This window comes from Lepidothrix coronata, unplaced genomic scaffold (assembly GCF_001604755.1).
Source record: "Lepidothrix coronata isolate B3197 unplaced genomic scaffold, Lepidothrix_coronata-1.0 Scaffold146, whole genome shotgun sequence".
Lineage (NCBI taxonomy): Eukaryota > Metazoa > Chordata > Aves > Passeriformes > Pipridae > Lepidothrix > Lepidothrix coronata.
The window spans coordinates 1,427,478-1,451,486 of NW_016690326.1; the positions used below are offsets into that span (position 1 = coordinate 1,427,478).

The 24,009-nt window shown below is 44.9% G+C and overlaps 2 protein-coding genes across 2 annotated transcripts; both read right to left on the reverse strand.

Moving 5' to 3' along the window:
- Window positions 1-12,260: 12,260 nt before the first annotated feature.
- On the reverse strand, window positions 12,261-16,303 carry LOC108503783 (serine protease inhibitor Kazal-type 6-like). Its single transcript, XM_017828089.1, has 4 exons — window positions 16,246-16,303; window positions 14,113-14,144; window positions 13,054-13,166; window positions 12,261-12,306 (listed from the first exon to the last, which is right to left on the reverse strand). The coding sequence occupies exons 1-4, from the start codon at window positions 16,301-16,303 to the stop codon at window positions 12,261-12,263; spliced, it is 249 nt and encodes an 82-aa protein (XP_017683578.1).
- A 3,384-nt stretch (window positions 16,304-19,687) lies between these two features.
- LOC108503770 (double-headed protease inhibitor, submandibular gland-like) lies at window positions 19,688-23,883 on the reverse strand. Its single transcript, XM_017828074.1, has 8 exons — window positions 23,780-23,883; window positions 23,275-23,297; window positions 22,580-22,713; window positions 22,278-22,323; window positions 21,235-21,362; window positions 21,046-21,094; window positions 20,218-20,339; window positions 19,688-19,733 (listed from the first exon to the last, which is right to left on the reverse strand). Exons 1-8 carry the CDS (start codon window positions 23,832-23,834, stop codon window positions 19,688-19,690), a joined length of 603 nt encoding a protein of 200 aa, XP_017683563.1. The 5' UTR covers window positions 23,835-23,883.
- Window positions 23,884-24,009: the final 126 nt, after the last annotated feature.

Genomic DNA, 24,009 nt, shown 5'->3' on the forward strand with positions numbered 1-24,009 from the left:
TATCCATAATAATAGAATTGGAGGTGCTCAGGAAGATGACAGTGGGTCACTCACAACAGCTCCTCACTGTACTACATGGCTTCTCTGGGCTATACATACGATATGATTCTGTGCCAAACTACCAGAATAACTGCAAGGATAAATGGCTAGTTTTCTGCTTAGCTCTAGAACAACATATTTATTACTTATAAATTCAGAGGAAAACACCTCTGCTGGTTTCTTTGTTTTGCCTTTTCAATAGAGAGGGCAGTTTTGACTTACTTGCATTTCCAAAGTGTAGTTGAGCCTTGGAATAACTATTAACAGCAAAGTTTATAAGTTGCCTGTTAACATTTACTTTCCTTTTAGATTATATTGAGGTGCCTGAGAAGTATTTGATCAATGGCTTTCATAATCTCTATTAAAAGAAATAGGATTGAAGCATAATCAAAGGCAATGTATGGCTTAATTACAGAGCTTGTAATTTACCATTCTGCAAAACTCTGGGGAAGCATTAAATGGATTCTGAAATATTCCAAATATTTTCATGTGTCAGAGACTGTACCAGGCTCCCAATACATGTCAAACATTTTATATGTTGTTCTGTCTGATTATTCAGACCAGAAGAGACAGTTCATTTTAAAATGAAGTTATTTCAGTAAGCCCTGGATATCTGACAACTCCAATTCCTCACTGTGGCATGAATGCTCATCACTGGAAGTACATGGAGTGACAGCTGAAGCCAAGAACGGAACTGCAAATTCAGCTCCACAAATCCTGCTGCATGACTGTGAAATCTACAGCTAGTTGCCAATTTTTATTCCTGACTTGACATTCAACTGACAGCAAGTGGATGCCAAAGGGTTTAAGACAATTTTCCACTCTGTCTGTTCAGGATGTATTTAAGACTGATGTGAGAAGCTCTGAATGCTTGCCCCCAGTAAGACAAAGGCCAGGTAAGAACTGTATTTCAGAGGGTAAAGAAAAATACTCAGTTCTCCTAATTCATTACAGCTGCTTAAAACAAGAAATGCTGGTGTCAGAGGGCAGAATCCTATTTACATTACACTATTTTATATTACACTATTGGCATTGCAGCAGTTGTGGCAGGTGCTACTGTGCAGTAGTTTGGGTGACTGCTGCATCCAGTGTAGGGTCCAGATGAAGTGCTTTGGCTGGGGGATTGACAGAGAAAAATTTCTGTGAAAAGAAAATGTTGAGAGAGAGAATAACGGGACTAGAAGAGAAAAATACTGTTCTATCCTAGAGAAGACAAGGCACATCTTCCAAGTGTTACGAGTTTCCTGTGTGAGTAATATTAGCAATATGCTGTTACCAGTGAGTGGTGCTGACATCTGTGCTTTGAATGGGCTCTTCACTAATGAGGGCATGTTTTAGGTATAAGCAACCCAGAAAATTCAGTAAGAACTGCCTCATGGAGAGATGAACATCTCTGGTTAGGTTTTCCTAGAGAAAAGGTGAAAAATGGCTCCAGTGGCTCATGGTGCCAAGTTTGACTCTCCTGGCTTTACCTGCTGCACCTGGTCTACTTTGGATCTGTGTTTCCCAGCCCATCTGTATCACCCCCCATTATCCTTTAGATCACCGGTAATCACACAAGGCCTCAAGCTCCCCATTCATTCATCTGCCCTTTTCTAAAGGTGTTTTATAATAGGGAATTTCAAAATGAACTATTTATATACTGATGAGCTTTCTCATACAGCCCCAAGCTTCATTATTTATGCTTGTTTAGGAAGTTTGCTCATCTCTGGAGATCCTTTGATTCTGCTTTGAGCACTTGGATGCTCATTTAGTTCTCAGGAGTCTATGCAGAGCTTGGCCTGTGTCCTTGCCACACACAGACACATACAATGCCATGCCATTAATTTCTATGTCTCTCCTAGCAAATAATTTTCCTACCAGTTCATTTTCTGTTAAGAATGGGTACAAGTCAAAGGGAACTTGTTCTCAAATTGCATAATGCTCTGAGCACTATGGGTGGGGTGCCAGGCACAGCAAAAAGTGCATCATTAACATTGCTTGAAAGTTTTTGTTGGGTTTGTTGGGGTTTTTTTTTCCATCCACTCTCTAGTTGGAATTGCACACTAGCTCTGCTCACCCTCCACTATTTGTCAAGGTGTTTATATTATCATGGCAGGAGCCAGGGCTGGTTGGAGCTCATGCATGCAAGGGGACTGGGTGACCTGGAGCAGAGCCTGTATGGGGCACTGCTGCTGAGTGATGTCCCCTCCTCCACTTGCAACACCCCAGAAGACTGACCTTGGTGTTTTAAAACACTAAAATTGCATCAGATTTTTAGTGCTAAATATCTGTGGTGTTAATGCATTTGGTATTCAACAGTGGGAGCCTTGTTCATCACTATTTATGCTGCTCTTGAGAGGAAAGCAAGTCAAGCTCAGGATTAGAGCATCAGAGAAGTCATAGTTCAGTATAAATGCTTGAGCAAAACATCTCAACCTTTAGATTTGATTGGGCTTTTTATCTCCAGTCTGTTCTACTTGATGCAAGATCAACCCCTGGATTGGACCTGTCATGCTCCTTCCTGAGCACAGACAGCTGGGCATGAGTGATGATTCCCAGGCTGTTCAGAAAAGTCATTTAAATTTTCATATTATAGGAAAATGTCCACAGATTATTAAAAAAAAAATGGGTGTCAAAGCTGATGTTCAAGAGTTCTATATCTGAGCATTTTCTCATAGTAATATTGCTGGTAAAACCCTCCTTTCCTCTGTTTCCTTCAATACTCTATAATTTTTTCCTCATTTCTTGAAAGGTTCTTGATGTTGAGGTCTGTCATATCTCCCAGTTTCTGTTTCATTGCCCCAGTGGGCTCCTGCTCTATGACAGGCAATGTGCTGTGGCATTGGAATGACTGAGTGGTTGGATGGCTTTTGTACATTATTGATGTGTTAAAAGCCGAGAGATCCATTGGTAGACATCAAACTTTGTCCCTTAAATGTTTTCCCCTAGTTTGGGTCATACTGGAAGAACAAATGGTGGCACAGGAAGAATAATGTAAATTATTTAACAAATTCTAGTAAAACTGTCTAAGACACCCTGCTTCCTAGGGCAAGCTGAGGTGGCTCTAGAATTGTATTTTGCAAAACTTATGATTGTTTACCCAATTTTCTATATTCAGTTCACATTTCATGACATACACAGGCATGTGACATTTGTGAGCAGTGAAAGCTGCATCAGTTTAGTGGGGGAGCATGAGCAGAATTTCAAGCAGTCACTTAAACTGCAACTGATGCACTTTTGGGTCCCTCTGCTGTCCTAATGATGGATATTCCTTGAATCAGGACCAAAATGAGCACATTTTTGGAAAAGTTAAGTGTATTAAACTGCCTCAGAGATGAAAATGATAAAGTGATGTGGGATTTTTTAAAATCTGATTAATGCCTTACAGATGTGACATAACAGGTATGTTGTGAAGTCTTTTTCTATGACAAATGGTATTAAAAACTAAATAATTTGTGTCTAACACTTCAAGGAAATTCTGAGCTTCAGATACACTGGGTCGTTCTCACATCTAGGCAAGATCCACACCCCCAGAAATAGTAAATTAGTTGAGATAAACAGAAGCTGTTAAGCTACTTTGTTTTGGATTTAATGACTAGCTACAGCTGGAAGAAAGCAGGCAAATACTTGAAACTTCTGACTTCTTTAAACAGAATCAAAATGTTGCATTTTGTTTGTGCATTTCCACTTTCAAGTGGTCCTAAATTTTAAGAATTTAAGTAACCTACACTGAATTCTTTTCCTTAATCTGATATGATTGGTTTGGTTGGTTCACTAAAATTGTCAAACAACCCATTATAAAAATCATTACTTTAGACAAATGAAGATTAAGTAAAGTTAGGTAGATTTAGTTCTGCAGCTAGTAAATAATATAAGATTCAGTTTTATGGAAATGAGATGACACTGTTTTCACTGATAAAACTGAGTGCATGGCTTGTCCTTCACTTATTCCAGCAATACCTGACCAAGTTATGTGACAGTTTCTCTGGTTTTAAACTTAGAGATGCTACAAAATTGTTGTCCAGCTGCACTTACGTTTCTGATGCAGAGCCAGTCATCACCCTCTGATGCTTGCAAAGGCGTGTTGAAGCCCATGTGCCAAGAGCCCCACAGCTCGGTGCTGGTCCAGGAGCCTCAGGTGGGTGCTGGGATCCCACCTGCACAGCTGGGATCAGGGATAAAGGCGAGTTAGGGAGAGGCAGACAAGGAGAAATGCTTGCCTGCATCTCTACTCACCCTGCAGTTAACCCAGCATGTTGCTTGCAGGGGTTATGGGCAGCCGGCAAGATGAAAACGTCAAAATGAGCAGTAGCTCTTGTGAGATTAACATATAAAATCCCTTAATGGATATGTAGGTAGCACAGATAATTACAGACCCACAGTGCATGACTCAGTCAAGTACAGGGCACAATTCCAGAAACTATGGAGGGAAAACAAGTCACGTTTTTACCTCCAAAGACACTTCAGTCAAGCCAGAGAGCAGCAACATTACTAAGCTATCAGACAATTTCAGCAGTAACCAGTGCAAATGGAGAGCCACGGGAAGAGCTTCCAGCACTGATCAATCTTTCACAAGAATCAGTTGAGCTTTACACCCCCTTCCTGCCTTGCCATTCCACAGTTGAGCAGAAGCCTTGGGACAGGCATGGGGCATGCAGTGTACTAAAGTCTGGGAAGGAAACCAGACAGGAGCTTTTGAGCTAAAGCTTCTGCCAGAGCCAATTAGCCAACGACAGCTGGATTGCAGCAGCTTTACAGGGGCAAGAGACAGCACAGTGACCTGATCTTACCTGAAGAGACAGGGCAGGGTGTTCCTGCAGCCAGCGTCAGTCTCTCTAGCTCTATAAGGACCTAGCAGCAAATGTACTCACTCAAACCATTCCTGGACCCCTGGATCAGTGCATTTTCCCTATTCCTAAGTCTCACTGAAACATGGACACAACAGGACTTTCTCAAGACAACACAGACGTGCCCCAAAAGCAACAGAGCAAGGTTGAAGTGGTATCTGCAGGTCCTACCATCCCTCCCCAGCCCTGATCGTGCTGTAGGTGGGCAGAGGGGTTCATACCCACACTCATGTCCTAGAGCAGAGTCCTAGAGCCCTGGACATTCATCTCCCCACATTCATCTCCTCCACTCCTGTGGAGGCAGGAATAAGGGCTGTTATGAGAGCTCAGCAAGGAGGATCATATTTTTGTCTCAGCATCTGTGGCATCTACCAGACTCCTGGAGCTACCAGAGGAACACTTGCATGACATGACCCAGGGCTAATCAGAGTTACAAACAAAACAGGGCCTGGGATTTAGTCCACCAAAATTGTTTCTCCCCTACAATACAACATTATGCTGATGTTTCAAACAAGTTTGGTTTTCTGTCTTTGAGTTTTGTCAGCCTACTTCTTGAGTCATGGTTTGACCTCATATCAGATGGGCTTAAACTATATAAATGCATATAGAAATACATACATGTGTTTAGGGAGGTAGAAGTTTAGGTCTCACCTAATCACTACAGTCCAGGAGCTTGGGCTTTACATAAACTTCACTGCAAGGATCACAGCCTGGTGGCAGAAGGGCAAAGCTGAACTGCACTGAACAGACAAGATAAAACTGCCTGGTCTGTGGGAGCATCCAGTGTCCATGGCCAGTACTGCACTCTGCCCCCTCCAGCGCTCTGCAATGTGCTCACTAGAGGAGGAGCATCATCATCCTGCCAGGCCTTGGAGAGATACCACCACAGCCTGGAGCATTCCAAGGGATTAGCAGGACCTGGAAAGGCCACCAAGACAAAACAGCAAACAGCAGAAGGTCCTCTGAGACCTTGTTGGGGTGGAGGGACTTGCACCAACTCTGTGGCTGTGCTGTCCCACAGCTGCTCAGATACAAGGGCAGGCAATGGTTTTCTCCTTTTTCACAGCTTTAACAGAGGGGAAGAGCTTCACAGAGGCAGAGTCCAAGTCTCAGCTGGGTTCAGTGAAAAAGGGAGCAACTGTGTCATGCCTGGAGTCACACCACTGACACTAAATCTCAATATTTGCATTAGGCAGAGTAACCAAAAAACATTCCCCAAATCCTAGACACACAAAGCCCTGCTCATTTCAGCTGCATTTCTTTGTTCCCAAACTTCTTCCTCCAGTGTCTCCAGGAAATGTGAGCAACTACCTGGGAAAGGCAGGGGATTGTGTAGTCTCAGGCCAAGGAAGTCATTGCCTTTTATATGAAGGGTACATACTGAGACTGCATCCTGTGCCTGAGCTATTCAATGGGCCCTGCAGGAGCATCCCGGCCCAACAGCTGTCTCAGGACTAGGAGAAGACCAGCTGCTGGCAGGGAGAGCCAAGGCACAAGTAACAAACAGAATGAATTTACTAGGTCAGCTCACAGCACCGGTGCCTCTCTGCCTGCATCTGTCAGCGTGATCCATTGCAAGAACAGCTGTTGAGCTCAGCAAAAACGGGCTAATAGAGACACCCATCCTGAAAGGAGGATGGCTGGTGCAATTTGAGGAACATTTGAGGGTGTGAGGGTGAACAGCTTTGTTCCCACTTGTGCACAGCTCTGCTGTGGGCCCCTCTACATTTAAACAGTATTTGATAGAATCATAGAACGGTTTGAGCCAGAAGGGACCTTAAATATTATCTTGTTATAACCCCCCTGCCATGGGCAGGAACACCTTTCACTAGGCCAGGTTGCTCAAAGCTCCATTCAGCCTGGCCTCAAACACTTCCAGCGATGAGGCAACCACAGCTTCCCTGGGCAACCTGTGCCAGTGTCTCACCACCCCTACATTTTCAAAGTCTTCTTAATTTCCCATCCAAAACTATTCTCTGTCAGTGTGAAGCCATTCCCCCGTCCCATCACTCCAGGCCCTTGTAAATAATCTCTCTCCATCTCTTCTTTGTGGGGTCCCTTCAGGTTCTGCAAGGCCACAGTTTGGTCACTCCAGAGGCTTCTCTTCTCCAGGCTGAACAGTCCCAATTCTCTCAGCCTTTTCTTGTAGGAGAAGTCCTTCATCCCTCTCATCATCTTGGTGGCCTCCTGTGGACTTGCTCCAGCAGGTCCATGTCCTTCCTGTGCTGGGGACCTCAATAGTTTAACCAGCTCTGGAGCCTGATCACGCCTCTGGCAGAGCATCAGGGCCACTAGAATTGCACTGTGCTCAATTTCGCAGGGCTGACCTCCTCCCAAAGGTTGGCACAAGGAGGACACATTAGAGCTGCTCTCCAAAATGAGCCTGTCCAGCAGGACCAAAATCTGTCCCCAGATCCGGGGCCGGAGCGGTGCCGCTCCCGGCGGTCACCAGAGGGAGCCCGATGCCCGGGAACGGCGCATCCTTCGGGCAGGGATGGACCTGCGGGTACAGGGGAGCGGCACGGGTGACTTTCTGCAGCCTCTCCTGGCTCCTTTCTAGTCAGCCATCATCAGACAAAATTGGAGCTCCCAGTGGCCTGGTGTAACTGTGCATAAGGATTTAGGGTATGTGTAGAAACTGAGGATGCGTTTGCAGGGCAGCTCCCAGGCAGCTGATGGCTTTATTGCAGATGACTCCCCAAAATCACCCTCCCAAAGAAAGGCACAAAATCACTTGAGAAGAAGGCCAGGAGTGTCAGAAAGGCCAGCCCTTGTCACAAAACCAAAATTTCTGTTCACTCCAAATTAATTGAGCAATTTTAGCTTAGAAAGGGAAACACTGTATTACACAGAACTACCGCTTTTCCACATCCCTGGGAAACCCTTATTCCACAAAATGGGTACAAAGTTCAACCCTGCTACAGTCACTGAAGCTGTCTGGAGCCATCCTCAGGTTGGGCAGGGCACCCTTCAGCCCCAGCACAAGCCCAGTTTTGACCTTATCCTTCAACTGCTGATTAAGGCTCTGCCAAAGCCCTGCTTCCTGAAAAGTCCTGAGGAGCTGACCTTCCCTCACTGCCCCATGGGTGCCAAAGGCAAATATATGCCTTGAAGCACTATCTCATCATTGGAGCTTTAAAACAAGCATCTCTTCCTGTGATATCTGCCTTTTTATAGGGGTAAATCTTATGCCTCCCCTGTTCTTCCTTTATGTATTGGGGTAACTCTTGTCTACCACATTTTATAAGTCTTTGCCACCATTTGTAGAGCAGCTTCATAAGACACCTACACCAGACACAATTACTGCAGCTGCTCCTATGAGAAGCTCCTAAACTACACTGCTTATTTCAGGAGAAAAAAACAAACAAACAACCCACCCACAAAAGCAACCAACAACCCGCCCAACAACTCCCAAAAAAACAACCAAACACCAACACTCTCACACCACCTCACCTCCTTTTTCACTCTGTAGTCTGTGAAAAGAGACGAATACTTTCCCTGGGCTCCTGTTTAAGTCCTTCAGGTGTGATGGGTGTGCAGGGTAACTGTTGGCTGACCCCGAACACCTGGGGGCCCTTTCACCCCAGAGCAGGCTCACCCGCTGTCTAATCTTTAAAGGACCCAATACACGCTGATATCCTCCCTGTAATTGTCACCATCTATATCTTTTGAGTCCCCTGCAATACTCCTACAGATCTCCCACCTGCTCCCTGAACAATCATTTTCCCTGTCCCCATAGCTCAGCCTTCTCTCCCCTATTCAGTTTTGGGCCCTGCCCAAACTGGAGTAAGTTAAGTGAAGAGCCACCAAGGGAGTGGGGGACTGGAGCATTTGCTCAGCGAGAGGAGGTGGGCTCGTTCAGCCTGGTGAGAAGACTTCAGGGGAACAGAACAGCATCCTGCTGGTTAACAACCAGCTTACTCCTCATGGTGGTACATGGTTTGGAAATGAGAGAGTTGAAAGAAAAGAGGTTGAAATTGGGTACAAGGAAAAAATTCTTTACCATAGTGACAGTCAAAGCCTGGGACAGGCAGCCTAGGGAGGTTGTACACCCACCCTTGGGGGTTTTCAATGCTAGGCTGGATAAAGCCCTGAGCAACCTGATAAGACCTCAGCACTGACCCTGCCATGAGTAGCAGGTTGGACCAAAGTCCTTTCCAACCTGATTCAGTCTGCTTAAGGAAAAGAGGGTGAACCGGAATGATAACCAAGTCCAGATCTTCCTCCCCAGCCGGGTTGTGGGAACCCTGCCATCAGCACCACCACCCTGGGATCATCCCATGGCAGCTTGAAAAGCCTTGTCAAACACTGTGAATGTCAAGGGAAAAAAGTAGGACAAAGGATTGAACTGAGTTGTGACAGTGACACGTGTCTGTGCTGGGGGAGGAGGAGGAAGAAGTTGAGCACACAAGTTAAGTGGGCCAAGAGGCTGGACACAGCAGTGTATCAGCTGCATCACCAGCAGAGTGAAGCTGTGAGGTGTAAATACATCCTTCCCCTGCCATGTGCACGGCCTGGTCACAGAGGGTGCTCAGATGCGAGCAATGGCTTCCTTGCAGTAAGAGCAACCAGGCACAGATTTAATTCTTACTGTATTTTAACTGCTGAGGGGGCTGAGTGAGATGTGGGGAGCACCAGGCCCTCATTCTGCTGCAAGGGGCAGGTCTTGGCAGTGACCCAGCTGCTGGGACAGCTCCCACCCCAGCCTCTGCCCCTTCTTCCCCAGGGAGAGAAAAAGCTGTGAAGATGCTCATGTTATCTAATAGAAGAGAGATCTCAAATGTACTATGACTCACTCACCTTTCAAAGCTGTCAAAAAAAAAAAAATGCACAAAAACAACCCAAGCCCAACACAACTTAGAATGTAGGGGAAGGAAATCAAGGTAAAAATAGTGGCTGAAGGTTTGGTTTCTGGTTTGGTGTGTGTCAGGAAAGGCAGCCAGACACAGACGGGAGTTCAGGCTGGACAGCCTGTGGCCACTGCTGCACTTCTGCCCTGTCCCAGGAATCCATCCATCAGCTCCACTGGGAAGGTGATCCCAGCACTTTGAAACCAAAAGTGAATGGAATCCAGCACCACCAAAGCATCCCTGCCACCTTGGCTAACCAGAGTCAGGTGCCCACTCTGCCAGAAGGACAGACCACGACAGAAATGGTTCTTTTGCTGTAGTGCTGCCTCTCTTGGCCTCTCCCAGGGACACATTTCTCCAAGTGAGGGAAATAATTTCCTCCAAGCAGATGAGTCCCACCCTCCACTTCCCTAGCACAGGTGGAGGGGATGGTAATTGGATCTTTGAGGTACAGAGGTGTTTTTAGTTGCTATTTGCTCTGAAAAAGCAAAATACAGGATGGTTACTAAACAGTGAGCTCTGAATCTCAGCATCAAGATCAAAAATTAGGATTAGATACAGGAATATGCTGTGAGATATTTGGAGTCACTCAGAGCCATCTCAGGTATAAAGATGTCCCATAACCCCTCTCTCATTTTCTGTCTTAAAAATGGTGTCTTTTTGCTCCTGTACTCTAAATATGGTGCTGGTCCAGAGCCACACAATGTAATAGGATCACCACAGGATAACTCAGGTAGGAGAGGACATGTGGAGGTCATTCTGCTCCAAGAAGGAAGAATGATGAGGAAGACCTTCCCACTTTCCCAGTGTGTCCTTTGTGACCACTTGAGCATCTTACCTCAATCTTGCCCATGTTCTGAGTGTCCTGCTGTTGAGTTTATTAATGTAACCTCTGAATTTAAAATCAAACAAGTGCCCAGGCTGTACAATTGGGCCACAGAGAGGGTTGGTCTGCTTCAAAGAAGAGGTGACAGGTTTTGCAAGAATCCAGTAGGCTGGGATGGGAAAAATGTCAGGATCAAAGACAGCTGGTCCAAAAGAAGCTCCAAACCAGCCAACTCGGAGCTTTGCCTGTGCAGTTCAACCACTGGCTGGCTGCCTGTGAAGTTACCAAATGACAAAGGATTTGCCAGAATTGGGTTATGTGGATTATCAGAGGAGAAGCTGGCATTAGGTGTGCTGAGCACATTGCTGAGGCCTCTCTTTTTAGGCATTGTGCCCCAATTGAGTTCAAAGCGGGGATTGTGGCATGAGAGGCAAACACTCAAGCTCTGTCCAAACAAGGTCCAGAGGTTTAGGTGCTCAGCATTTAGGTGCTTGCAAAAGATGTTGACCCCTGAGGCTCATGATAAAATCTAAAGCTCCCTTTGAAAATTAAGTGTTTAACATGAAGGAGCTGGTGTCCCATTGATCTGCTGCCAATGTTTTAACAAGAGGATGCCACAAGTATTTCCCTGTGAGAATTTTTCACAGTGAACGGGGAGAGAATTACGTTTCTTATGTTTGCATAAAGAAGGATTTTCCAGCCAGCAGGAAGAAGAGAGAGGGCAGCAGTGTGAAAAGTAAAGAAAGGACTAAGTCTATGTGCATTAAAAATGTTAAATAAATGCAAACATTTGTGCCTTGAAAATCAAGGTCTGTGTATGATTCAGGGAGAATTTATCCTAGAGGAGGGAGGAGGAAGCCCACAGCTCTTTTCCTTCAGGGAATATTTTTTTTTTAAATTATTAACACTTTATACAATCTGGTGCTCTTCTAAATATAATTTTATTAGCATGAGAAGCCACTTGGCAGCAGGAAACTAATGCTAGTGAGTTCCCAGTTTTCAAGACAAAGCGTTCTCTTACAAGGAAGAGGAAAAAAGACTGATTTGAGAAGAAGAGCCTTGCAGCTTCTGCATAAAACCAGCCTCCACCTGCCATTATCTTGGTGCAGGCTTAAATGGAGCAATATTCCCTACCCTCAAGCTTGCTTGACTCTGCTTTCCAAAGGAGATGAGGCATATGCAGTCACACTGTTCACCAGCTCTCCCGTCACCCTCCCACAATAACCTCTGAGAGAGGAAGGAACATGTCTTGGGAGGCTGGAAAGGGAATTGAGGCGCCCGCTCTCACCCACCCCCTGCGATGGGGAGAGTCGGGCAGGAGCCCTTGAGCAGGGGCTGCTTGGCTGCCCGGCAAGCTTGTGACAATTTTTCAGGCAGGACGGGACAGAAGAGCTGTGGCTGCTGGGGACGGGAGGACAGAGCTCACGGGAGCCGTGGGAATCGCCGCTCCGGCACAGGGAGCGCCTTTCTTCCCGGGAGGAGGGTGATGCAACAATGCGGGGTAGCAAAGCCGTACATTAGGCTCCAGTACGGCTGGATCAAAGCGTTTTTCTGGGTATTGTGGAAAAAAGAGTCCAGCCAAGGAATCGTGCTGAGGTTTATTTTATTGAGCAGAGACAGCAGAGGCGAGGGCAGGCTGTTCCTGAGTCCAGGCACAGCTGTGTGCAGCCACTGCCAACAGGGGCTCAGCTCTTGCTGCTCGGTGACAATGAGGACTCAGCATTTCCCCAGGTGCTTCAATCTTATTTTCCCTCCACTTCTCCTGTAAAAAGAGCGAGATAGACTTAGGCCAAGCACCAAATAACACACAGTAGTGTGGGACAAAGAGCTCATCCATCCCAACAGGCCTGACTTGTGCCAGCTTAACCTAGTGCCTTGCGGGGAATATCAAGCCATTTTCCCCTCTCCTTTTTCCATAATTTTCCCTAGGATAAGACAGCCTTAGGTGCACACTAAGTCTAAGGATTGTTAAGGAAAAAACTATATTTTGGAAGCACATTCCATCCAGGGGGACTGGCTCCTATTGCATCTCCTTTAAAAGGTGACAGAGCTCAGGAAAAGGAGAAACATCATGTTCTTCCCCTGAGAGCTTGTGTCTTGTTCCACAAAGTTCATTCAGACTTTTCAGGAATAGCTTGGCATGGCTCAGCTCCCACATTCCTCCAGGCACTTCTCAGTATCCAGGAGTGTGGGCAGTGAGAGCTGCAGCCTGTGGCATATAGTGGGAATTGTGCATCAATTTAGTGTGTGTGGAAGGTACAGGCAGGATGCAATTGCCTCCCAGGCCCTGTGCTGCCTCTCAGCATGGCAACCAGCAGCCTGCAATGCCTAGAAATGAATTAAAATTAACTCGCCCCAAGGAGGAAATATTCCACTTGGCATGACGCAGGACCTAGTCCATATAACAGGAGCAGCCTGGATGCAGGGCCTCCCCTCCATGAAGAACATCATTAGATACATGGCAATGAAGCCAACTCTCTCTTATTTCCATTCCCTCTGTGTCACTTACAGCACTGCCTTGCAGAAGGCACACTTGTTCCCGTAGGTGATGCCATCAGTGCCACAGTGAGGGTTGGACTCCCTCGTGCAGTACACGCTCCTGTTTACGAACTCTTTACAAATCTGCACAAGAAATTGAAAAAAACAAACCTTTCAGGACTCCCATACTCTTTGTTTCACTTTCCAAATTGGACACAAGATCACTAAAGTAATGCTTTCTCAGACAAGTGATGACACAGACAGAAAAAGCCCTCCCAGAAATGAGCAGAAGCAGCGTTTCAGGGGAATTTTTGCCCCATGTTTGTGGAGGGAAACTGTAGTCACCTTGGAGAACTCCTGATCTCCCAGTGACAGGAGTGGATTAGCCTAGGCATGCAGGAGAAGAGTCAGCACTGATGCTCTGTCAGGCATTTGGAGTCAAGTTACCTCCCTCCTGCAGGGAGGTCTTGCGAAACTCTGCACTCAGCTTGGTTCTTGCTGAACCTCTGCCTTCCCAGAGGAAGGAGGAGAAAAACATAGTCTATGGTGAATTAAAAATGGTGCCCAGGAAGTGTACAGGTATCCCGTCTCTATACAAGTCCCAGTGAATGACTTAATTTTGGGGAATAGAACACTCAAGAGTCCATTTGTTTCATGAGAAGATTGGACAGAGGAGCAAAGTCAAAAGTGGTGCAGTGTGTAAACATTGCCCTTGTGCAAGCAGAGGTAGATGCAGCTGTGGGAAACATTTGCTAAACCAACCATCTTTTTCCCTAGTCTACCTCCTAACATGGCCACACATAGGATCCTCTGTGTAGTGATGAACTCCCCAGTGTTGGGAATTCTTGGAAGGGCCCACCTGCTCTCAGCAGACTTTAAAAACTCTTTAGCAAGAACCAAGATTTTGGTTAAAAAAATTCCTCTAAAGTGGAATGACATGACTGGATGTGGCACTCAGAGCTATGGTCTAGCTGACAAGGTGTGACTGGTTAAAGGTTGGACTCGATGATCTTGGAGGCCTTTATCCAACCTTAATGATACCATAATTCTATGAAGTGCAGATTCAGCAAGCAGAAACAGCAGCACTAACCTCTTCAATGTCTTGACCTGCTACATCTGGAACTAAAAAAAATAAAAAAAAAAATTAAAAAAAAAAAAAAAAATAAAAACCAAACAGAGATTTTATGCATCAGCATTACTTTCTGATAGAGTCTGAACTAAAGTCATAAACCCTTTATGCAAATCACAGTGAAACATACTCCAAGTTTTTCTTACTCCATCATCCTGCGCAGCAGAAGAGGGGGCAGGCAATACATTACCTTAATTGCTTTTTAGTATTTCTGTATTTTGAAAAATGTTACTAAAATACCATGAAATCAGTCGTTCAGCTGCTAACTACACCTCAGACACATAAGCCAGTCTCCTGGAAGGCAGCCACTCCCAGGGAAGCAAGTTGCCATATCGGATCTGGAGCTGTGCTCCCAGCGATTTTAAAGCTATATGGGCTTTTAAGGCTTTTAGGCTCCTGCATATCTGAACAGTGCAAATGGCCAGTACTGTTAACAGGAGCATGCCATGGAGAAGGAGACCTTACAGCCCAGAGACTCTCTCAGAACAGGCTCGTCCTGGGTGAGATACAGAGAAATGTCATGGGGTGATGCAGAGCAGAACAGGCACTGTCGGTCAGTACGAGCACAAAAACACCCTCTGTAACCACAGGCTCCGAGCTTGGAGCTGATCAGTCCATCCTCTTTATATTTCTTCCCAGCAAAGCCTGCAGTCAGGTGTTTAGGTTGAGTCAGAGCTGTGAAATGGGGCAACCCTGCCATGTTTCTGAGGGGGAGCCTGACACTCGAGGGTGGCTTGAATGCAGATTCACAGAATCTGGGTCACAGCACTGTGAGACAAATTCCCAGCATCTCCCACAGCAGCAGAGGTTCGGATTTGAGGCTGTACTTGCTGGGTCAGTGGGGTCACTGCGATGCTGCTCTGGTGGCCCGGGGCAGGAGGGAGCTTGGGACAGGAGGTAGGAGGGCCTTGTCCTACACTCCACCCTCCCCAATGGAAATCCCACTCAGCCCTCAGTCAGCTCAAACATCATCCATCAACCTCCCCTACTATTTTTGCCCTTTATTGTTTTATCCCTGGTGCTGGCACATTTACCCTGTCCTCAGGTTTGGCCAGGCTGCCTTAATGGTAAAGGCATTGGTGTGGCTATCTGCATATTATTTACAAAACAGCTCATTAGATAGGTCTTATAAATATTACATGCAGCTACAGAAGACTTTGTGATGATGCCTCTTGACATCTGTTTATTTTACAGGAGATCACAGAGTTTGCTGCTATTCTGCCTGGCCTTGGAAGGAAGCTTAAGCCTTCTGACAAAACCCTGTCCCAATTAAGACTCAATTAGGGACAGATGAATATTTCATAATGAATAATGTGTACAAAGCAATTCACCTCTTTTCTCCATGCACAGCTTGCCATTTTCTCAAGTGAATTCTTTATTCAAATTATTCGCAGAAAAACAAGTATAAATAATTCTTGTTCCACACATTCTTCAATATCTGTTGCCACAAACCTTGCAGACCTGGGTCAGCTGGACTCAAGCAAGTGATAACACTGACATGGTCTATATGTTCAAAAATCATCACTCAGCTTCCCCGCATCATCAGAGAGATGTGTAAATCTCCAGATAAATAGTTGCTGAATCCTTTTAATTTGCCCTCTTTGTTCTGACTCCTTGAGGACATTTGAATTTAATTTTCAAGCTTTTCTCTGCAACATCAACGAATGCTGAAACTTTCATCTAATTACGTCTCCACATCTCCAAGGAAAACACCAAGTACCAAGATGCTTAGAATCAAAACAAGAGCAGATGACCCTGAGGTGAGTGAGTTCTTCTCTAACTGGTTCAGCAAAACTCTCCAGCGAACATTCATACCAAAAACTCATAATTACACTCTGCTTTGGTACATTTGCTGAAGAGATGCTCAGAATTTGCTTGTTCTGTCTCCCAGTGACACCTCCGCTGCGTTATTCACTGTGGAGGCACACAAGGAGTGGAAATATGTCATATGAGTGAGCAAGTTCCGCAGATATTTTCTACTTGCTCAGCTTTATCTTCAAGCCTGTCAGCCAGTGATCAAGGCTCTCCGAAGTTTGTTGTCAGGAGAGGTTTTGGGTGTTTTTTCTTTCCTAGGCTAGGGAAAAGATCACTTACCAGAGAAGAAAGAGAGCAGCAGCAGGCTGAGAAGCACTAAGGCACCTGTTGCCTTCATGCTGCAGGGAGCTCTTTAGTCCAAGCCCAGTGATCGGAGCGGGAGGTGTCGTCTCAGCCCCGGAGCCCACAGTGTGCACACAGACCTGCCCTTCTGTGTATTTATGTGCCTGTCCATAGCTGTCCTCATTCCCCACCTTAATTGTGAGAACTTCTCCACTTGGTTTCTAAAGCCATTATTGGTCCTGGCCAGTTTATTGTGCTTTAAGGAATGCTGCCCTGTCCACATCAAACCTAGAAAGGGATAATTATATGAGTGATAGGCAGGTTTGTAATATAATTATTTTTTTTTCCAAATAGTCACAGGATTCTCACAAGGGTGAATTTTCAAAGCAGTGATTCATAGGGGAAGCTGGTAATTTTCATTCTCTGGGCCCTTGCTGAATGCCAGTTCCGAGCCTTTGAGTGCAGCGTGATGACACTCACTAGACGTTACGAAATAAGTCACAGCATGAGAATGTGTTGTCTGTGAAACCAATTATACGTTGTTCCCTGGCTATTTTTGAGGATGGTTCTAAATTTGTTGAGTTGGGGTGGAGAAGCACTCAGATGTGACATGCTCTCATCGCTGCGTGCACAGTCCCAGATATGACTGCTGACTCTCCTCCCTGAACTATTTAAACTCTAGCTGTCAATGTTTTCCAGTTTTTCACATTCCCAAACATATGTTAGGGCTCTGCTCCCACAGCAAGTGGCAATGAAGGGAATCTGATGGGGAATAGGGAAATCTGAGCTCTATTTCCAGCTGAGGCTGTGCAAGGATTTATGTTCAGCTGCACCATTCGCCAAACACCTCTTCAGATAAGAATAAGCTTAAATGTTAGTATGCTTTCCCATGGAGACAAAGCTTAGGACAGCGATGTGTATAGATATATCTCTTTATTGGTTCCCCCAGCAAATTTTTAATCCACTAGTGCCAACTAAATTTTACACAGGAATGAAAAAAATTAAAAATAATAAAGACATTTTCATACATTTTTTAGCAACAGAGGAAAGATGCTATTAACATCCCAAGCCAGCAAGGGAAGGAGTTTCTGTGAGAAAGCAATGTTATGGATGCCCTATATCTGGGGAAGCATTACAGTTCTCAACTTGCTAGACATCTGAAAATCCACACGACAGAGAAACCATGACTGACAGGTGAATCCTCAGATATCTATTAAGTGTGAGCTCACAACACAGCCTCTCATATAATTTAGTTATCAAGTCTGTCAGCCACAGCGCCGTTCAAAACCACGCTCGGTTCTGCCACTCGCAGCACTACCTGTTTGCCTTTTCTAGTTTCATACGTCACTGTTCATGACCACAGCCTTAATGCCTCAGCCCCTTATCTGCCCAAACATTTCAGTTGCTGCAGCACAACTGACTGGCTAAAGCCTCAGCAAATGCACTGCAGGGACCAACCCCTTCCGGGCTGAGGAGGGGAAAAGACTAAATTACCAAGCAGATGATTATTGTTATTACCCATTTCCACTTCTTTATAACATCTGAACAGTCCAGTTGCCAGTGTAGGTGAGGGAATTCTGTCCCTCTGACAATCTGGGATAGAAGAAGGGCACCTGGACCTTGTTTTGCATCCTAAGGGTTAGTTGGGCAAAGTCTTGCTGGTGTCAAGCTGAGTACTAACCTGTGCTGGGCCAGTCTTTAGACTTAAATACTACAAACCTTTCCATATTCTAGAAAGTCCTTGCTTATAGGCTTGTGAGGCATCTGGAATACAATCACATATTCACCATTTGCCCTCCCTTTTGCTGCAGGTGAGCTGCTCTTTGGGCTTTTCCAAAGCCTTCTGAGCTCCTAAGAAAGTATCTGGAATCCTCAGGCAGAAACTACCACCACAGAGGAGCTTCACTGTAGGACCTCGCCATTGAAAACAATTTCCTTCTATAGCCAAAACTCCACTAGTCTGTGGCCACTCTATAAACCTTCTTGTCCAACAAGAAATCATAGCCAAGCTCTGTCCTGTGTTGACAGGTGTCTGTTCACATCCACCAGGTATTGTTCCTTAACTATTCTTCAGACACACAAGCAGGTAAACAGTGAGGACTCATATGACTCTTCAGTCTGTCTTTTATTAAGAGCAGTCATAAAGCCATGATGTGATTTATACTGCCTGTACTAATACAAAACCACCTGAAAATAAGAAGTTTCATTACTCTTCCTAGAAGCGCTGCTCTGGGCTGGTTCTAGGGGAAGAATGAACCTCTTATCTTTATCTACAAAAATCCTTGTCAAGAAATTATCTTCTTCAGGAAACAAGATGAAAAGAAAAGGCTTAGAAGTCACAGATTTTGTCCTAAATATCAGCCTTAGCAAGAGCTATTTTTTTACATAACAAGAGAATGGGAGGTGGAGAAAGGATGAGGAAGGGAATGTGTGAGCCATGGCACTTGGGAATTTTTGCCTGTGCTGTTTGCATATTAACTCCTTGACTCACCCAAAAACATGGCACATCATCGTGAACATTCATATGTATCACTGCTCCTCCAGTGCATTCTTTAGGCTCCCACAAAGATGTTATCTCCATACCTTTTTTCCCAAGATAGAAAATATGTTGGAGCTACTAACACGTCTGCTGGCCCTTCTTTCCTGGAGTTAGAAAATCCAAGACCTTTTTCCAAAGGGTCCCCTGCCTTATCTCTGCCTCAAATACCCCCAATACAGCTTTTCAGTTTTCTTCTTCAAGAAGCTGAAAGCCTGAGCCCAGTCTAATTTCTCCTCAGGTTCTCATTAGGCTCATTACAGCCTTGCGTAGCTTGCTGCAATTTTCTGCTGATGAGCACAGTCTCGGTGGACACACCCTTCAAGGAAGCAGCAGTTCCTAATTTTCTTCCCTCCCTTTGACATAATCCTCCTTTTTATAATGCACCCCCAGACCCGCCCCTTGCCCAGGTGAGACCAGGTAGGGCTGACTAGGGCCACCTTTCACACCTTCTCAGGGCCATCCCCCTATGTCAAGGCCCCTAAAAGGATCCGTTCCTCCCAGTCTCAGAACTGTAACAAGGACAAATCCATTTGCACTCTATAAGACATCAAAATTAGGAAAGTGGCACTACTTTGTAGCCTGGTTTCTCTTCTGATGGTTTGCTACAGAGTGACATTCTCTCGTGAGGGCTTGGGTGAGTGTGTGATGTGCATTAAGTTTTGCTCTTTATTGTGGTTTATTCCACAACTTCTCCTGCCTGACAGATATGTACCCAAAAGCCTGAACACCATGAAAATAGAACCAAAACCAAACATTCCATGGCAAAGATTGTGGCTGCATTTAGTTTATTGATCGATCAAAGCAGAGACCAATGCATAACAATCGAGGGAGCAAGGAAGAGCGTGTTTGATTGCCGAATTTGCAAGGGAGAAGTCATGATGAAGGGTCCAGCTCCAGCGCTTAGCACTCGCCCTGGTGGCGGACGACCAGATTTGCACGGCCGCGGCTGAAAAGAGAGACCAAAGTTACAAACATGGATCTCATTTTCATGGCCTAACTTCACCCAAATAAGCCAAATGCCCTTGTGCTCTCCAGCTTATTAAGTACTTCACTCAGTGTTTCGTCTCTTCTCTGATACCCCGGGTTACACACTTTCATATGTTAGAGAGATTTGGGACAAATCCCATAATTTTGGACACCTCCTGCTGTCACAGTTTCAATTACCCTGACCGGGAGGGACTCAGCAATGCTATGAGCCTGCAAGCGGGAATCTGATTTTAATTGCAAGGGAAGGAGAAGACTCACTCAGGCTTAAGATCTGCAGTGCCTAGGGGGTGACACAGGAGTGAGTATTGGGAGAGGAACACGGGGCAGGGATGGATTTATCAAGGAGCTAATGGGAGCTCTGGGGCTTCCACACCAGCTGCCACCACTGTGTGTGGGCTCCAGCTGCTCTGGTTTCATGGCCACACGGTGAGCTCTGTACTTACTTAACTGCGCTGCAGAACAGGCACTTGTTTGCATAAGTTCTGCCATCGGAACCGCAAATGGGGTTGTACTCGGAGGTGCAGATGTTGTTGCCCTTCTGCTGGGTGCAGTCAATGTACTGTGGCTAATAATGGAGCAAAAAACAGGTTTTAAAGCTTTTGTTCCCTGTATCTTCCTACATAAGTGCTTTATGTTTATTTAATATTCATGATATAGCAAAGCATAAAAGCACTTTTCAGGAGCAGGGCTCTGTTGTTCCAGCAATTCTGCAAACTCAGAGGCAAAGAATGTTCTTGCCTGGAAATGCCTGAAGTAGGGAGATGTCAGAGGCAAAAATATCTAATAAATACTATTATAAGTAGTGAAATGACCATGCTGATATTTCCAGGCTGGCTCTCCCACTGCCTGCCCTGGTTCATCAGGCAAGCGGGGACAAGTGAACAGAAAGGAGGTGGTCACAAGCCCCACTGCAGCAAGTACTCCAACCTGGGAAATCACCACTACTAATAAAGGCTGGTAGTACAGGACCCTCCTGCTCTCCCACAGACAGGATGACACAGCATCTCTTGCTCATCCAGTTTCCCAGTAAATGAAGGTCTCAGCACCCACTGCGTGTTGTGTTCCAAGGTCAGAGAGGGGACCACGTATCTGAACCGCGGATTTGGTTCAGTACCTATTGACCCCAACATCCTCTAACTACTTTCCTCAAATCCTATTTCCAGACCAAATGCACCAGGACAGTGCAGGCATTTCTGTTATTTAGTTATGAATCAGTGAATTTGTGTTGCAAAAGGTGACAGCAGCAAAGAGCGCAGATTTCTGAGCTTTACCTGCTGGTAGCACTGTCCATAACTCTGCAGATTCACTTCCAGTCCGCTCCTTTGGAAAGAAAGAGAGTTGAGAATGAATGAGCACAGTGCAGCTGCTTCATGAGTCAAACTACCTTGTTATGCTCCAAATACCAAGAGGAGCAGCTACCGATCCAGAAAGCTGTCCCACAACCCAGGCCCTTCACTTACGCCACAGCTCTACAGAAGAGGCACTTGTTTCTGTAGGTAACACCATTGGTGCCACAGATGGGAGAGTAATCCTGGGTGCAGGGGATGGTCAGACCATTGCCGGGCTTCAGGTGACCAGTACAGTCGACCTGAAACAACCACAGAACCACATTTTAATCTCTACTCCCCTTGGCATCACCCCTGTGTAATGGAGCATGGCGCAAGAGACAACTCCCCCTTTTCTCCAGAGCCTCAAGGGGACAGGGTTCTCCAGCCCCAGTGTGGTGGAGTTGGAGGAGCATAGATGAAAAATCCTGCATGTGGATGTAGCAGGGAGTATCTGTCTTGAAGTGGGCTTCATCGCTGTCATCTTGGGGATTTTCACCCTGAAGGCCACTGTGAAGGATCTTTGCCTAAAATACCTTATGCAGCAGCAACTTCTGCTGTGATATACCAATGCCCCTTGAAAATAGAGTTTACACTCAGCTCACTGTTTCTGCAATCCCTCTGAGTGTGTTGAAATGGAAGTCATTGTATTATGTTAAATTGCACAGCCAGAGTGTTTCTTTACTCTCTCTCTCTCTAAACTAAAAATAGACATGCTATGCCACTTCATGGTAACTCCATATATTGATAAACAAACTTTATGATAGATACTCCAATAGAATCATTTTTTCTGTTACAAAATTATGATTCAGTCAAAATCCAAACTTCCTCTGGGAATTTCTTAACTTCAAGAAGCCTCTAAGTCTAAATCTGAAAAGAAGTGTTTTCATAATGCTGAACGAAACATTCTCAAAATCAAAAGTTCCATTTCTAAAGTCTGGTGTTATACAGAAGATATTTTGCACTTTAAAAGTCACTGATTTTAACAGTTCAAATAAAATGTAAATTAAAAACTTGCAAATTTGAAATTCTTCATTTTCATTCGATTTCTGACAGTAAGAAATTGTGTGGGTTCAGTACAGAATTAATCCTAGGCAAGGTTTGTGTCTAGATCTCTGCCGTAATTTCACCCACCGCTGCTCAGAGCAGCAGGAGAAGGAACCGTTCTCAGACCGTACCTTAACGCATCTTCCATCGTGTTTCTTGTCAAGGGCACGGTTACGGCTAGAGGGAGAAAGAGAGAAGGAAAGGAAAGATTAATCTCTTCATACCATGTAGTCATCTCAATCATCAAGTCTCTTGACTCGTAAAGCCCCAGTAATTAATCAGATTCTGGAGCTTTGACACGGAAGATCATGAGCATTAGGGAAGACAGAAACTTAAGAAAAATCTAGTCCACCCCACGATTAGTCACAACACCAAGGGCTTCTGCCTGCTGCTTGAACTGGCATTGTAGGTGATTGGGAGACCTTCTACTCACACGAAATCCTTGCAGAGGGAGCACTCATTGGGGTAGGTTCGGTCGTTGGTTCCACAGACAGGGCTATAGTTGCGGGGACAGGCAATAGTCATGGTTTTTCCAGATATTCCAGACAGGTATGTGCTGCAGGAGGCCTGAGAAAGAGGAATTGTAATGTCTCCAGGTGGAGAGAAGGCTATGATTAGCTTGTGCTAATCATGTTTTTGCTGCGTTGGGAGGCTACTGATGGTTATTTTTTTCTCTATGATTCCTCCAAGGTGAAGAGGAGAGAGAACAAAATACACCATGTATCTTACAGCATATGAAAGCACCTTTTTGCTAATAAGACTTAAAGTACTTTTGGTGAGAATTACAGGCAAAAATGATCATTCCTTGGGGAATGAAGACAGGGAAGATATTTAGGCAGTTATTCAATAGTCATATAGATTTTCTGCTGGCACTCTGTGCTGTGCTGACTGGCACTCTACATTATTAATCGCTGTCTTTTTAATCATCAACATGGTAAGTTATCTTTCTCTGACAAAGGTATTTTCTTATGTTGGGGAGAAGAGATGCACTTAGGGGCACTTCTTTTTATTTGCTCTCCATTTTTAATTTTTTTTTTCCTCAAGCCTTCCCTGGAATGCAGTGTGAGTATGAATTATTGATCTAGACTTAGAAATCAAGACTAAATCACAAGCAATTCTACTACTCACCCGTCGTTGAGCAACAGCAAGATCTGCAATAAAAACAGAGATTATAAAATATAAAAATTGTACAATGTCCTTGACTAAAGTTCTTTGGAATCATCAAATTCCCTACAGAGTAACCAAATACACTTTCTCATTATTGAGAAGTGATTGTTTTCCTGAATGTTTTATCTACTCTAAGTAAATGAGAAGTTATATACTGAGATTAAAAAACTCAATTATTTGTGAAACCAGGAATTTTGACTCACTAAAGAAGAAACAGGACATAAAATATTCTCCTTTTTTTTTGTCACTATTATCCCCACTAAGGCTCATAAACTTAAAGCAGACATAGATCCTACCGATCTATAATGTTTATCTGCATAAGGGTGACGTTCATTAAAAGAGAGCCTGCATATTCCTAAATCATCACATCCCCAAAAGGCTGCACTCTCCTTAAGGATGTATATAGACATGCAGAGGATTGGGAGGACTAGAGATGCCAGCATAGACTGTAGCAAAAATGACTTACCAGAAAGGCAGCCAAGGACCAGCCCAAGAAGGGCAATGCTACTTGCCATCTTCATGTCGGCGATGCTGTAACGGCTGCTACTGGAGAGTCTGTAGCCGGTGAGTTTGGGGATGGTTCTCAGCCTCCTCTGTCCCCACTATATATATACATCTCCCCGACCTTGTGAAGTCATCACAGAAAGTAATTATTTGCTCTGTAAACTAAGAAAATTGTATTGATTATTGAGTTGA

Bases quoted from the DNA above. Each gene is read 5' to 3' on its own strand.
- LOC108503783 (XM_017828089.1), bottom strand. From the start codon at position 16,303: ATGAAGGCAACAGGTGCCTTAGTGCTTCTCAGCCTGCTGCTGCTCTCT. The intron at 14,145-16,245 runs GTAAGTGATCTT...TATTTTTTTTAG, and splicing joins GCTGCTCTCTTTCTTCTCTG to TTCCAGATGTAGCAGGTCAA. The intron at 12,307-13,053 runs GTAAGTGACACA...CTCTTTTTACAG, and splicing joins GCCTTCTGCAAGGCAGTGCT to GAGAAGTGGAGGGAAAATAA.
- LOC108503770 (XM_017828074.1), bottom strand. From the start codon at position 23,834: ATGAAGATGGCAAGTAGCATTGCCCTTCTTGGGCTGGTCCTTGGCTGC. The intron at 23,298-23,779 runs GTAAGTCATTTT...TTTTTATTGCAG, and splicing joins GGTCCTTGGCTGCCTTTCTG to ATCTTGCTGTTGCTCAACGA. The intron at 20,340-21,045 runs GTAAAGCTCAGA...CTCCATTATTAG, and splicing joins ATGGACAGTGCTACCAGCAG to CCACAGTACATTGACTGCAC.